General features: G+C 35.1%; 1 protein-coding gene across 1 annotated transcript; it reads left to right on the top strand.

Annotated features, from left to right (window-relative positions):
* The first annotated feature begins 6,994 nt into the window (after positions 1-6,994).
* LOC133191942 (uncharacterized) lies at positions 6,995-11,236 on the top strand. The gene is made up of 2 exons (XM_061327716.1): positions 6,995-7,161; positions 9,776-11,236. Exons 1-2 carry the CDS (start codon positions 7,151-7,153, stop codon positions 10,707-10,709), a joined length of 945 nt encoding a protein of 314 aa, XP_061183700.1. The 5' UTR covers positions 6,995-7,150; the 3' UTR covers positions 10,710-11,236.
* The last annotated feature ends 3,664 nt before the right edge of the window (positions 11,237-14,900 follow it).

Below are 14,900 nucleotides of genomic sequence, written 5' to 3' on the forward strand. Positions count from 1 at the left end.
AGACTTAAAGTCATAAATGATCTGTTATACAGAGAGTTCCAAGATGTGGATACAAACAAAGTCATATTACAATTAGTTGTACCAAAGCAGAAGAAATCAGAGGTTATTCATTACTTTCATGATGTTCCCACAGGAGCCCGCCTTGGTGCTGAGAAGACCACGTGTCGCATGAAAAATTCATTTTACTGGCCATCAATGTCAAAAGAAATTGCAAGATATTGTAAAAAATGTGATTTATGTGCTGCTCGTAAATCCAGCCAAAGACAAAACAGAGCACCATTAGGACAGTACATGGTTGGAGAGCCAATGGAAAGGATAGCTCTAGATATTCTGGGACCTCTTCCTGAGTCTACAAAAGGTAACAGATACATTCTGGTTATGATTGATTGTTTCACTAAATGGACCGAAGCTATAGCTATCCCAGATCAAGAAACTGAAACTTTTATTACGACTTTTGTCAATGAAGTAGTCTGCCGGTTTGGTAGTATTTTAGACGTGGACCAGATGATTCCATAGAACCAAATGAGCACATAGATGAGCTACAAAGAACTTTGCTTGATGTTCATGCCCTGGCCAGGGAACATCTGAAAAAGAGGACAGAATATAATAAACGCCACTATGATCTCAAAGCAAAGGAACAACTGTTAGAAAAAGGTAAACCTGTCTGGTTGTATGATGATACCAGGAAGGTTGGGGTGTGTCCAAAACTAACTTCACAGTGGAAGGGTCCTTACCTCATCACCAAACGAAAAGGTGATTTGAACTACCTCGTGCAAAGAACACTTCGGAAACCAGCAAAAGTTTATCATGTCGACAGATTAATGCCCTACAAAGGAAAAACCCTCCCCAACTGGTTTAAGGGGGACCGACCCTCTGATAAGAGAGATAACCTTCCAAGTAAAAATATGAATACTACTCATAGTTTTCATTATCAGAGTTTCATTATCGAGACCTTGGAATACTCGATTCGATCAAACCTGACAAATGATGGAAACATTACCTTCTATTTCCTTCACCTATACTTTTCAAAATTGTTTTATTATATATAACAAAAAACATTTAAATTCAGTATTAGAAGCCTTACAAATTGAATAAGTTCTATCTTTTTAAAGACCATTTTAAAAATGGTTTAATGTTTCAAGTACCAAATATAGAATTTCTATTATTATTACATTTTTTTCCAATGAAAAAAATATTTATAAGAGAGACAACTCTTGCTAACAGATGTGTTCTTTTCTTACAACTACATACAACATAGTGATATTCTGACTTAGGAAGCAACGCTTTATTATGTTTTCTAATATGAATTCAATAGGTATGATACTAAATATTATTTTCAAATGCACCTCATATTTTTAATTTTATGCTATGATAATAAATCATTACTCTTTCTATCCTCTGTGTTAAAATTTCTTCATATCATGTTCCGACATAAAAATCATTTCTGAAAAAATAAGCGGCGCTTCATGCCTCATACTGTTTTCCATTTGAAGCTGATGTTATAGCTCTTGATGAAAATCAATGTTGGAAAGTTTAAAAAAAATTGTGAAATTTAGAGCAGAGGGTCATTAGTCCTTAAGAAAATTTTAAATCTTTTTTAAATAAACCATAGAAGTTTCTTCAGAAGTTGTTTTATATTCCTATGTTTCAAGTTATTTTTAAGAAGTGATACTTAGATGTTTATGTAGATGGTAGATATGAGATTGGTGTACCACTGAGCTTGGGATAGAGCTGGCCATGATCACCCAGAACTCTTCTCCCAAAGATGTTGATAGAGATGGTTAACAAGTCGTTTATAAGACAGTATTTTAGACGTGGACCTGAAGTTTTCCTCCTGCAGAGACCTTAAGAACCATATGATGCCTAAGCATGGCACTATGAGAGTTGTTTGTCCTTGGTGCCCTGACGAAAAGACGTACAAAAGAGTCACTGACCTCAGGAGCCACATCAAGTCAACACATCCTCACCAACTTGCCAAAAATCCATCTGACTTGATGTCGGAAAATAATGGTGTCTGGTTTAGCCTCGACCCAGAGGGATACAGTCGTTTGGTCAATGGAACAGAATGGGGAATTACCTCTGCCTCCCATGCAAGAGTTTTGGTCTTAGAATAGCTTTCTACCACAAGGAGAACCACCAGAAAAAGGATGACTGGCAGAAAGGATTGGACAAGTTAAAGAAAATCACACATACACAGTCCCCAACCCCAGAAGCCTTATTCCAAGCAGACTATGACGAAGAAGCCCTAGACATGCCAACTGTATGTTACACGCCGTCTTCCCCTGAGATAGAAGAGCTGGAAATATTGCACGCCTCACTGATGTTGGGGAAGATATGTTTGTTTAAAGGCCAGGGTAGACAGATCTTTAAGATGAATATAAGAGATGCCATCCTCACAGACGCTAAGGGAGTAGCCAGTCTCTCAAGGAAGATGTCGGTACAGAAGAGGAATGAAGCCCCTCAGGTTGACCGGACGAAGATGGTGCAATTAAGCTCACCTACCTTCCAGTCCAGATTAATGAATTTGCTGGCCTTGACAAGATCTACCTTGATATGATATATACCACGACAGAGGCAGATACAACAGTCCTCCCGCAAAGAAAATCAGATGTTCAAGCCCAACCCCTGCTCTCACTGCACCAGCCATAGCAGAAACTCCATCTGAGCCAGCCTCCCAATCAGTGCAAGATTCTACTAGTAATAAACCCAGAGCAAGTATGTCAGAAAGGGCCCTCAACCTCCTAAAACGTGGATGTTTACCATTATTCCCTCCAGCAAGAAGGGACTGAGGCACAGAACAGGTTTCGCTGAAGTTGAAAGATCTCAGTATTTTATGGCCTCCAAAGGACCGACAGGGGATGTCATCTGATAGAAAGCTTTTATCTTGGGAATTCACATCCATGACCATTCAACAGAAGATGGACCCAACAAGGAGTTCCACTATCGAACGTGTGGATCTACTAGATACTAGATACACTTCCGGGCACAGTAGAGAGGATTGGGAAAAAGGAGGCACAAATTGTTGGAAAGGCTCGATACTACACATATGAACAACTTAAGACAATAGTTAGCGAAGACAATGGGGATTCGACCTGGATGAAGATGCTTGAAAGATCTTGTGCTCTTAGGGACCGCTCCACTGATGACAACCTTCTAGCAATTATAGACTCAAAGAACATTCCCATCAGACTATAAATCTGAAAAGACTGTTAATGTTATGTTGAGTTGATGAAAATTCTTAATTCAGGAGAATTTTGAAATTAAGTTGTGGGGAGTGAAATATTTTGTAATATATCACTTTTTCTTATATGTAATATTGTTTTCATACTTGTTAAATCTATGTTTGTCATGTGCCTGCCAGAAAAGTTGTTCGTTTACGATTTTATCGAAAATGATATGTCAGCCTATCTTGATACGATTGTAGTAATAGCTATTATGATCATACCTGTTGTTGCTTCATGTAAAGTCGAAGGATTTATAATATTAGGGATAAGAGGGTGGATTTTACATTTCATGTTTTGGTAGCCATCATACTTTACTCGGATCGTCACTTCCGGTTTAGTGACATATTTACTATAGTGATCTATGATTCAAATTATGAATTTTGTATCAGATTCTACAATTTAATTTGATTTGTTGTGCATTTTGAGGCTATAAGTAGTTTTTTTTATTGTCAGCATTAACTTTATTTTCAGTCAGTTTAATCGGAACTACATTTGTTACGCTATCGTTGGCAGTTACGATATTCATACGCTACATTGTTCAGTACCTATTGTACAGCCTAGGGATGATTGATTGATTGTATGTTGTTTTACGTCCCATTCGAGAATTTTCACTCATATAGAGACGTCACCATATACCGGTGAAGGGGTCAAATTTTGACCTTTACTCGGCACTCAGGGCCATTGAGCAGTGAGGGATCTTTATCGTGCCAACGCCCGCTGTGACACGGGGCCTCGGTTTTTAAGGTCTCATCCGAAGGACCCGCAACTTTCACTTCAAAGTGCCGAGCGCATGGCGAAGGAACAGTTGCTACGACATGGAGTAAATAAGAAATGGAGTTTTCGAGCACGATATTTTTTTAAGGCTACTTGGTTTTACGATGAATTAAAAAATTAGCTTTAAAAAAAAAATAGATATTAACCAAAGTTAAAGAATATTACTTTACAAAAAGGAAAAATTGTTTGTTTGTTTGTTTGTTTTTTTTTTTTTTTACAAAATAGATATTTTTAATACGTTTCTTTTCAGTGAATGGCACAAAAATGTACATCAAATACCTCATAGTTACTCAAAATACAACAATCAAATGTGTATAAATGCAGCATTGTCAAAACTTAAGAGTTGCATGGTGTTAAAATGAATCCTTAATATGGCAATCTTTTATGATGAAATTTATTAAAGTTATGCAAGTACTTCAAGTCAACTACAACCGCGAGTGGGAGTACCGATTTCCGCTCCCCCAAATCTTCATAGTTTGTGAAAATACATGTAAATAATGCATCTTTTATATTAAGAAGGCTTCTTAGAACCTAAATTTTTCTTAAGGAATGGCTAAATCGTTTTCAAATTAGTAAAGTCGCTTTATTTTATGTTTACGCCCGAACTTACGCCTACCCATGAGTAGACCTAATATTTTGGCCTAACTTTAGTCCAGTGTAAAGATACGCTATCTAACGAAATGCAAATCTTTCTATTAGTCCCGACTTTAAGCCGGCGTAGCGCTACGACTGGGCGTACGACCTTTGATGAAACAGACCCCAGGGGCTTGTTGACCTCCAATGCGACCAACGGGAAATAACTCTTGCTAAATTCGCGTCTATCGAGAATGCAGAGTCATAAAACTTAAAAAACAACACAAGTTATAGTTTTTGTACTTTTATATATTGAGTTAGCATGGAATTTACTTTTACATGACTTTGGAATGGATCAGTACCTAATATCTGAATTCAATTAACTATGATTTTTAACAACAAAACATACATACTGAACAAAGATAGAACAAAATAAAAGGATTAATAATTAAATAAAAGGATTAATAACAAGTATAAAGAAATCAATTAGCAAACGGCTACTGTTTGAGCGACTGGTGACATTTAGCGGCATGTATATAATAGATTGAAAGTAGTGTCTTTCCACAAATTTTATTTAAAAAAAATTGTGGAAAGACAGTAGATTAAAGATTGTGTCAATAAAAAATATAAACAGATATCAATAAAGAGCTGTTTATCTCTGGCTGTGCCTCAGATGGGATTTAGGTAGAGAATTTATACAATTTATCACAAGACAACTTTTTATAACAATTTACACGAAGCTCGAAAAGTTAGTTTACACAGTAATTTATATTAAGTCCGAAAAGGATATAATTTACACCCTAACAAATCGTTGTAGCCATTCGATAGACATTACGGTGTAACCTTTCTGTTTCAAAAAGGCATGTTATAAATAATGATAAAAAAATAACCGCGGTGTTATCATAGTATAAAGTATTAAATGGATATTCTCTCTGTCTCTCATCATCATCATCTGTTTACATGAAATACGTATATAGTACACATTTAACATGTACATGTAATACAAACAAACATTAATGCAATACTATCGTTATGCATTAGATCAAGTTTGTCGGAAATGACCTTGTAAATGTGTTAAATAACTTAAATTAAAAAAGTTTTAGAAGAAAGAGAATTTAAAACTTACTATAATAATTTAGTTAGTTTTAAATTCTCTGAATTCTAAATTTTTAATGTAAAATATGTTACATGTGGTACGTACTTTCTTAGATTTGAAAGCTGAATCATGAAGTTAGGAAGAGTGTGTATACTTATACCATAAGCAGGCATTGGATGTCTATTTAAATTATCATCTTGAGTGAGTTTTATATAAAGTACAAAACAAGCAATGTATAATGTATCTTTGAAGAAAACAAGTTTTGTGACAAACATACATATAATTTCGTAGAAAATTGGTAAAATACCATGTTCTATTTTTTTTGCATCATTCAATGACAGTGCATTCAAATTTAAATGAATATTATATGTACATTGATAGTATTCCTGTCGGCGCGTGGTCTATCTTTATTACTTAGAAGTAATCTTTGTGTTATTTTAAATCATTGGGATCAAATATCAATAACAAACTTTCTTGTAAGTTGCTTGAATTTAATTCGTTGAGAAAATTTAATAAAAAACACTGTTACCCTCTGAATGATGAATCCTCCGGCGCGATAGAACATAGCAGCAGTCAAATTTGCTTGATGACGGATGATAGTAAAATGATTCTATGCGCGCGTGCTTCACCCTAATCTGTATAAAAAACATTCAGTATAATATAATTAATAAACACTGCATGCAGTTGAGGTAACATAAAATATTCAACCCTCGAAAATCATTGTTTTCTTGGGGTGAAAATTTTCAATGTTTTATCTTCAAGTATTATTTTATATATTGTTCTCGGTACCATAGTGGAAGTGGCCACGCCATGAAAGTGAGCTTTGCATCAATCTTCACCTAGTAAGTACAACATGCGAAGAACTATCTGCAAAATGAATAATTAAAGAGGCACAATTGATCATAATAGATATTGCCATTATAAGGCATGAAACCTCGACAAATAATTGTTACACTGTACCTAAGTTTCATATTTATTTTACTAAGCACCCAGTAAATTCAAAACGTACACGACATTAAAGGACGTATGCTTCTGCCTGAGATATCTGAAAAAGTTTTGTATGAATTACAAAATGCAATATGATACTGATCAATGTAATTTTCCCCAGGACAGCACGTGATATCGGAATCATCACCAATGTTCCAAGCACTGTTCAATACTAATCTAATTCTCTAAACGAAAGCTTCAGATAACGAACTCCATGATACGCAAGCATCTTTTGATTTTGCAAATATAATGAATTCAGAAAAAAATGGATAGAATAGAATTCGGCTATTTGATTTATAGTAGAAAGAAATATGTAGCATATGCATGCAATAGGTGTAAAACGTGTATGCACATATACAAGTTTTATTACTTACTAATCGTCACGTGATTTTTCGTCCAATGAATGCAAGCTTCACTTGATCGCCAACGCCCGTAATGGCGTAATGAAAATTTTCTGAGTGCTCAGGCTTAAATATTTTCTTGCTCGTTGGGTTTTATGAACAAAGTGTAAGTACTATTTTATTAATTTTTCCTCCTGTTTTTGTAAAATTACGATATTTAAAATATTGAAATGAACACATGGAATGACTTAGTGACGAGTGCAGGAAAATTATGAAAATTAATGAAATCTAAATACTTTTATTTAAGAAATATTTTATAACTTGTAATAACAATGGGAAATTTCTCAAATTAAAGTGGAAGAAATATGAAAGAATTTTATTTCCCTAAATGGATTTGACAGATTCCGCCATTTTGAGAAAGTAGATCTGAACATTCTCTCAGTCGTGACAATTCGTGAGGTCCTTTAACTGAACATATTTTTTGAAAAAATAAATTCTATTTTTTAAATAATATGAAAAAATGTAGGAAATTTAGTGTATATTTCACCTCTTCCTTAAATATAACTTCATATTTAGGAAGGAAGCGACTGCTAAATACAGCACACACTTCGAGGGACTTAAAATATCGATATCGAATTTCATCCGCACTCAAATTCACCTCGATAATCAGTTCAGGCTATTATTTCACAGTTCATAATAAAAATTTTCACACAGTTCTGCTATTAATATTACAAATTCGCTGATGAAAATGCCTATCTTTAAAAGAGGGACCCACAAAAGGTCACCATGGAATATTCATATACACATCGATCTGCTTATCTCCGACATTGTGACAATGATCTGTTGTTGATCTATTGTATGGATACCGGGAATTTTAATAAAAGACACTTAAACGCTCTTTACAATAAAATGCAGATCTAAAACTTATATAGAATTTCTTTCAGATGATCAAACAAAACCAGTTTACAAGATGGAATTTAACCGGATAAAATAAAAGTCTCGGTGTCGATTAATATAAGAGAAGTGGCGCGGTAACTGTAAGCTACATGTAGATCCAGAATTTTTTTTAAAATTTTTATCTGCTGATACAAAAATCGAGCCATTAATTATCCAAAATGTTTTAAGCGGAAACAGCCGTGTTTTCTCAACTAACCAAATTATTATTGGCGCGTGCAAGGGTGCAGTTTTCCACATGATCTCGCAAGGCAATTTATTTAACTGGTGTTAGATCTTTAACTTGTTACAGAATTTCTTTCAAAGTTTTGTTGGTTTTATTCTGCAAATCCCATTCAACTTGATTTATAACGCTTTTGATTATCGTTGTTCGTAAAATATTTTAATAGACGTTTAAAAATATACAATTTGAAATGTTCTTTTAAATTGATAAGATTTAAAACAAGACAAGGCATTGACAGAGAAGATTACACGGGTTAAACAAGAGATTGTCTATAAGAACTAGAGATTCCAAAGGGGGTCGTTTATTAACTCAATGACTGTATGTTATTTCAGCGTCCAGGTGCCATTGCTTACGTGTAAACGATTACGGCTCAGGTATACTAACATTCTTATCGCCAAGTATGACTCCCCCGGGAAATTTAGATGATCTAGATAACGAATGACCCTCGAATACCTACAATAAATACCTACATTTACCTATCTACATAAACATCTTACGAAGAGCAGACTTTATTTAACGCGAATTAAAGAGTCACTCATCGCTAGAATGCTTTTCACTAAAACTCGTATTTAAAAATTTAAAACTCTTTTCTTTATTTAAAAAAAAATACAGAATGAAGTGTAAATACCTACATTTTGTATAGTTTAAATTTCTTTTGCATGACAGGCTCAATTTTTCTGAGTAACGAGGGCTCTTTTCCTGTCTTTTATGTAACGTGCACAGTGTTTGCTAAATACCTACATTTACCTATCTACATAAACATCTTACGAAGAGCAGACTTTATTTAACGCGAATTAAAAAGTCACTCATCACTAGAACGCTTTTCACTAAAACTCGTATTCAAAAATTTAAAACTCTTTTCTTTATTAAAAAAAAAAATACAGAATGAAGTGTAAATACCTACATTTTGTATAGTTTAAATTTCTTTTGCATGACAGGCTCAATTTTTCTGAGTAACGAGGGCTCTTTTATGTCTTTTATGTAACGTGCACAGTGTTTGCTAGATCCCCTCCGGTTAATTTCAGTAAAAAATGAGTTGTATCCGTTGATTTATATGCAGATGGAATAGAGATATTTCTTATCATCGAGGATTCAAACTTTCTCCCCCTTCATCAATTTAGTTAATGAGTTTTTGTTTTTACTGACACTTTCCACTGATGAATGCTATATTGATCACCGAGCATTAGCATCGAGGATTCTGCGAAGAATTAGGGGGATCTAAACCAAATGAAAATGTTTATTTAGACAGTGTAAACTATTGAACAGACTTTATGCATCCGTCTGACCCACTCGCTTTATATTCAGAACATAGATGCTGCTGGAATTTGAAAGGAATTTAAAAGAATAATAACGATCTGTTTTCCTGTATCAAATTTCAATTTAAAATCAGACAAAAAGTCTTCGTAAGACCTCAAAGTGTACTTCACAAAATAAAAAAAATCTATCCCAGTTTACCGATTTATTTCACAGCATTACCCCTATATAATTATTATGTTGTAGCAATATTTTACGAATGAACTTGTATTTACAAGTACATGTGTTAAAAACAATGATATTCATATCTCGTGCACCATATAGTTACTATTTTTTGTTTTAAAAACAGATCCACAATGCCATCAGGACATGATTTTAGAGTTAACTTGCAAGACCTGTTTGAGGAATATGCCTGGAAAAGATTCACGGCTAGAAGAAGCATTGTTAGTCGAATTTTCAACAGGCGTTCGAAATATTACATTGACGTGCGTTGGGGATATATTGAGTTCAAACACGAGACGACAAGATTTGAAGAGAGGCCGGATGCAGTAGATGGTACTCCAGCTGAAATTTCCGTTTCCGGAGAAAGTGGTGCTAAAGGAAGTCCGAAAGTTTCAAAAGATGTTATTTTGTACAAGTCCGACTATGAAAATAAGACGCCATTGGACCAAGAGTACAATTTTAGCTCCACGAGGGAAACTACGAACTCAACTACTGTCGAATTCCAAGAATGTTATACAAAGGGAGGGGAATGTAACATCGAAATAAGTGTCCCCGGGGATCTAGTTACGGTCGGTGCTGGTCTCAGTGGCGAGTTGTCCGTCACTGAAACCGAAAGCGAGACTTTCGAGACGACTACATCTTGGACAGTTGACACAAAAATCAACGTCAAAAAGGGACACAAGGCCGAAGCACAGGTTCATGTTTCAGAGAGAAACTCAGTGGCAGATTTCGAGGTCAAAACCACGATGAAAATAGTGGATGGGAAAGAACTTCCGATAGCCATCCGAAGGGTGTCTGATGATAAAATAGTTCATGTTGTGGGCGTTCCGGATTTGCAGGATGTGTTTTACGAACTGGAAGAAACCAATCCCAACGTTGAAACATCCGAGTATCTCGATAATTCGAGGAAACCTCCCCGAAAACGTCACAACGTGATATTGTACACGCGCGGAACGTGCAAGAGTATTTCATGGAAAAATCAACACGTTGAAGTGCATTCCGAAAAGATTTCGTCGTACTCGTGCAGTGACAATGATTCCGTTCAAGATGATGGACAGTGACATTTTCTTTTGTCCTCCAGAGTACTAGTATTCATTAATACAGATTATGTGTGCTTTAATAGATGTGTACATCACTTTAATTGGTACTATATTATTGCACAAATCCGGGATTTTGTATATATATAGATGCTTGCATGTAAATAATAAACTGCACTGCAGCTAATCAACTAAACCATGATAAACAAAATGTTACTGCTAAGAGGAAAAATCACCAATAACATATGATACATAACCAAAACTAGGAAGTAGATTGCTTTGTTATTTAATGTACGTAGCACTCTTGATAATGGACTCCGTCCTTTCAGTGAATTAAAAAGTCATTCAAGCCCCGAAATGTGCCTGGCACGTCTTTAGAAAAGGGACATACAAATATATAGGTCTCTCTTTTAATCATGTAGTGAATATTAAATAAGCTAAATGTTGAAGCTTTTCTTTGCTGTATGTAAGTGTGTTCATGGGGGAGGAGTAATTAATTTGAATGTTGACCTTTGATTTAATGACATGAAATAAAATGATTAAATATTCAAGTGTTTTGCTCTAACTATTTTGAACTCCGTAAAGACAATGGACTTTTTAGATATACATGATTCATGATATTTTAAAAAACAAAACAAAACAACGTGAAATGGTCATATTAAAAGTATGCATCAAAATTTGTCCTCGATAATTGTTCAAGAAAGACAAAAACTTCCAACAATGCTATATATGTGTATTTAACAAGGAGATTACAACTTTAAAAGTATATATGCACGCTATTTCATCATAATGGTCATAAAAAAAACATGACCTTTGATCTTGATCTTTGACCAACTAACCCAAAATTCATAGGTGTCTTTCCTAAATGAATATCTATGGAGTATAATTATTATAATCATAGTCTGTTGATTACAAAATGACTGGGAAAACATTGCAAATAGCAATCATTCAATCATCTCGATCTTTGACCCTGTCGTTTATCTAATCTACCTTGCAATTTTCCCCTCCATAGAGATAAAATTGAGAAATATTGTTAACAAAGGGTATTGCATCACAAAAAATGTAAAATGACCATAGAGTTTGTCTTTCGACCAAGTGAATCCCAAAGCTATTGCCTATGGAGGGTAACCGTGTTCAAAAATCCAGACTTGTAAGTTTGTAAATCCAAACTTGTAATCGTATCAGTTTCATATTCTACATCTGTAAGTAGGTAATTCCGACATCCTAGCATGTAGTTCCGAACATACAACTGTGTTGACTTTGAGTTTATACTATAAATGTGTGTTTTTTTTGATGTTGTAAACTTTGTTTTCCGGAATTTATATTTCCGCGCTCTGATAAAAACACAAAAACAATTGACAAGTCTACAAATGTAAAGTCTACATGATTGTCGAATTTTGATTATGAGAAACTATGGAGGGGCATCAGTGCCACATTTTTCCCCTTTTTTATTCTAACTTCTTCTTTTTCCAACTGAAATAAATTATCTAGATTTTATTTCTTTTTTATTCTAACTTCCAATTTTATATTAATATTAATTAAATATTAATATTTATATTAATATTTTCATTTGAATTTGTTATTTGATTTTAATTCTAACTTTTTGTTTATATGTTCCAATTTTATCTTCTTAATTTTATTTTATGTGACATGAATCATTACCCGATTATTCACGGCTTGCGCGGATCTAGAGGGGCTTCGGTTTTTAAGGTTTCAACCGAAAAATTATTCAATTTGACTTTCAATGTTGAAGGAATAGTCATTACCAACACGTATGTTAAACGTCTTACATTTTGCCGGCCGGCACTAGGAACTTAGGACAAGCGAACTCTTACCCTCCAATGGCTTACGAAGCTAGCGCCCAACCACTAGGCTACTGTGATCAGTGCCCCAGTTTATTAAGAACCAATGTAATTGCAATGATATCATATTAAAAAAAAAAAAACAACAACCACTCAGTAGATGAAGATCCGTATCAATGTTTATCGGGGGGGGGGGGGCTCCAAAAAAAAATTGACGATGAAAAAAAAATTAAACTGCCCAAACTCCTCCTTAGCGGGAGGATGTTTAGGATATCTCTAACTTTTCAGTAACTTTTTCAACGCAAAAATTTGCCAGAGTTTAATGATACTGCAAAATGAGGGGGATGGGGGTGGGGGTGGGGTGGTTGGACATACATGTCCAGCCTATAAATGAATTTTCATATTAAAACAGCTGCAGAAGATTATTCTCCACACAAAAAAGTTGGGAACCCAACCTTTCGATCCTTCCTACTTCGAACCTGAGACTTGTTAGTGAAAAAAAATTTTCTCTGTCCTACTTTAAAAAAATAATGTGATGACAATATCAATTTAAAGATACCTGATATTTGTGTACATGTACCATAAGCGGGCAATCAAAAATGGCGGTCATATTTATCATATTTGAAACATCTTGCACCAGGGCCATAAAACTTAGACGGGCTCATTTTTTATCACAGTCTCACATTTACCAAGGAAATTAAAAGTATGTAGAAAAGAGAGACTGGGATCAAAAGTGAGCTCATCTAAGTTTCATTTTGGGAGGGGGGGAGCTTATGAAGAAATTTTTGTTTTGTGCCCACTGCTCCACCCCCACCCCCACCCAATGAAAATGCTTCCTACGGGCATGAAAACGAGAGAAAACACGCAAGAATGATGTCATATGGTTTTTAAAATGAAAAAAAATATTTTCCATGGAAATGTTTCTACGTTTCGTAGCTAGACTGTTCGCCAAGATCTCTGTGTACCTGTACATAAAAGGCCGTAGCGCCCCTTTTCGTTTAAATTTTATTCGGATTTCTTAGTTTAACTCTGGAAGTTCTACTTTCTTAAACAAACTTTCGATTTTGCTTAATATAGTTGTTACCAAAAAAATTAAGTATTAAGTTAGGTGAAGTGAAACATAATTGAAATTTTAAGATAGAATCAAAATACGAAAGGAATCAAAATTGCCATAATAAAATAAAATAAAAATATAAACAAGAACAGGCACGGATCCAGGGGGGTGGTCCATCCCAGTCCAAAAAAATCCAACCCAGAAATTTCTTGACAAGAAAAAATAAAGTAAACTCCTTTCCCAAGCAAGAAAAACCTATTTCGCGCGCGTGTGTGTTGGGGAAGGGGGGGGGGGTAGTCGTCAACTTAACACAGATCAGCGTTTTCGAGGGGGGTCCAAGGTCACTTTTAGTTCATTTAGTATAAACATTTACTAAGTCTGCAAATTTCAGGGGGAGGAGTGGGGTTGGGGGGATATGGGGGGGTCCGGACCCCCTTCTAGATCCGCGCCTTCAAGAAGAAAGAATTAAAATAAGAAATAAACAAGAGGCCCATGGGCCACATCGCTCACCTGAGCACATTGGCTAGACACAAATCAGTTCAGTATTGAAAGGATTACCGGGGGTTGGGGGGTTGGGGGGGGGGTGAATTTTAAACTACCTGATGATGCTTCCATGTCAATATAACAAATGGCTTTGTTGTACTTGAGAAGATTTTAAAATTTTTTTCCCATATATTCCTTTGTAAAATTTTGATCCCCCATTGTGGCTCCTCCCTATCCCAGAGGTCATCATTTGAACAAACTTGAATCTACACTACCCGAGGATGCTTCCATATCAATATGACTAAACATAGCTTTTCTGTTCTTGAGAAGAAATATTTTTTCTATGTGTTCTTATGTAAAACTTTCGATCCCCATTGGGCCCCACCCTACCCCTGGGGGTTATCATTTGAAAAAAAAAATGAATTTACACTACCTGAGGATGCTTCCATATCAAAATGACTAATAATGATTTTCATTTCTTGAGAAGAAAATATTTTCCAATATGTTCCTATGTAAAAAATTTTTGATCACCCACTGTGGCCCATCCCTATCCCCGGGGGTCATCATTTTAACAAACTTGAATCTACACTACCTGAGGATGCTTCCATATCAAAATGACTAATCATATGGCTTTGCAGTTCTTCATCGGAAGATACCTTCATATATATTTCTATTTCAGACATTGATCCTCCATTGTGGCCCCGCCCTACCCCCAGGGGTCATGATTTGAACAAACTTGAATCTACACTACCTGAGGATACTTCCACATAAATATGATCAATCAGGGCTTTGCTGTTCCTGAGAAGAAGATTTTAAAGATTTTTCCTATATATTTCTATGTAAAACTTTGATCCTCCATTGTGGCCCCGCCCTACC

The sequence above is a fragment of the Saccostrea echinata genome, unplaced genomic scaffold, assembly GCF_033153115.1.
Source record: "Saccostrea echinata isolate AGI-Se365-2 ecotype Australia unplaced genomic scaffold, CSIRO_AGI_Sech_v1 ptg000025l, whole genome shotgun sequence".
Lineage (NCBI taxonomy): Eukaryota > Metazoa > Mollusca > Bivalvia > Ostreida > Ostreidae > Saccostrea > Saccostrea echinata.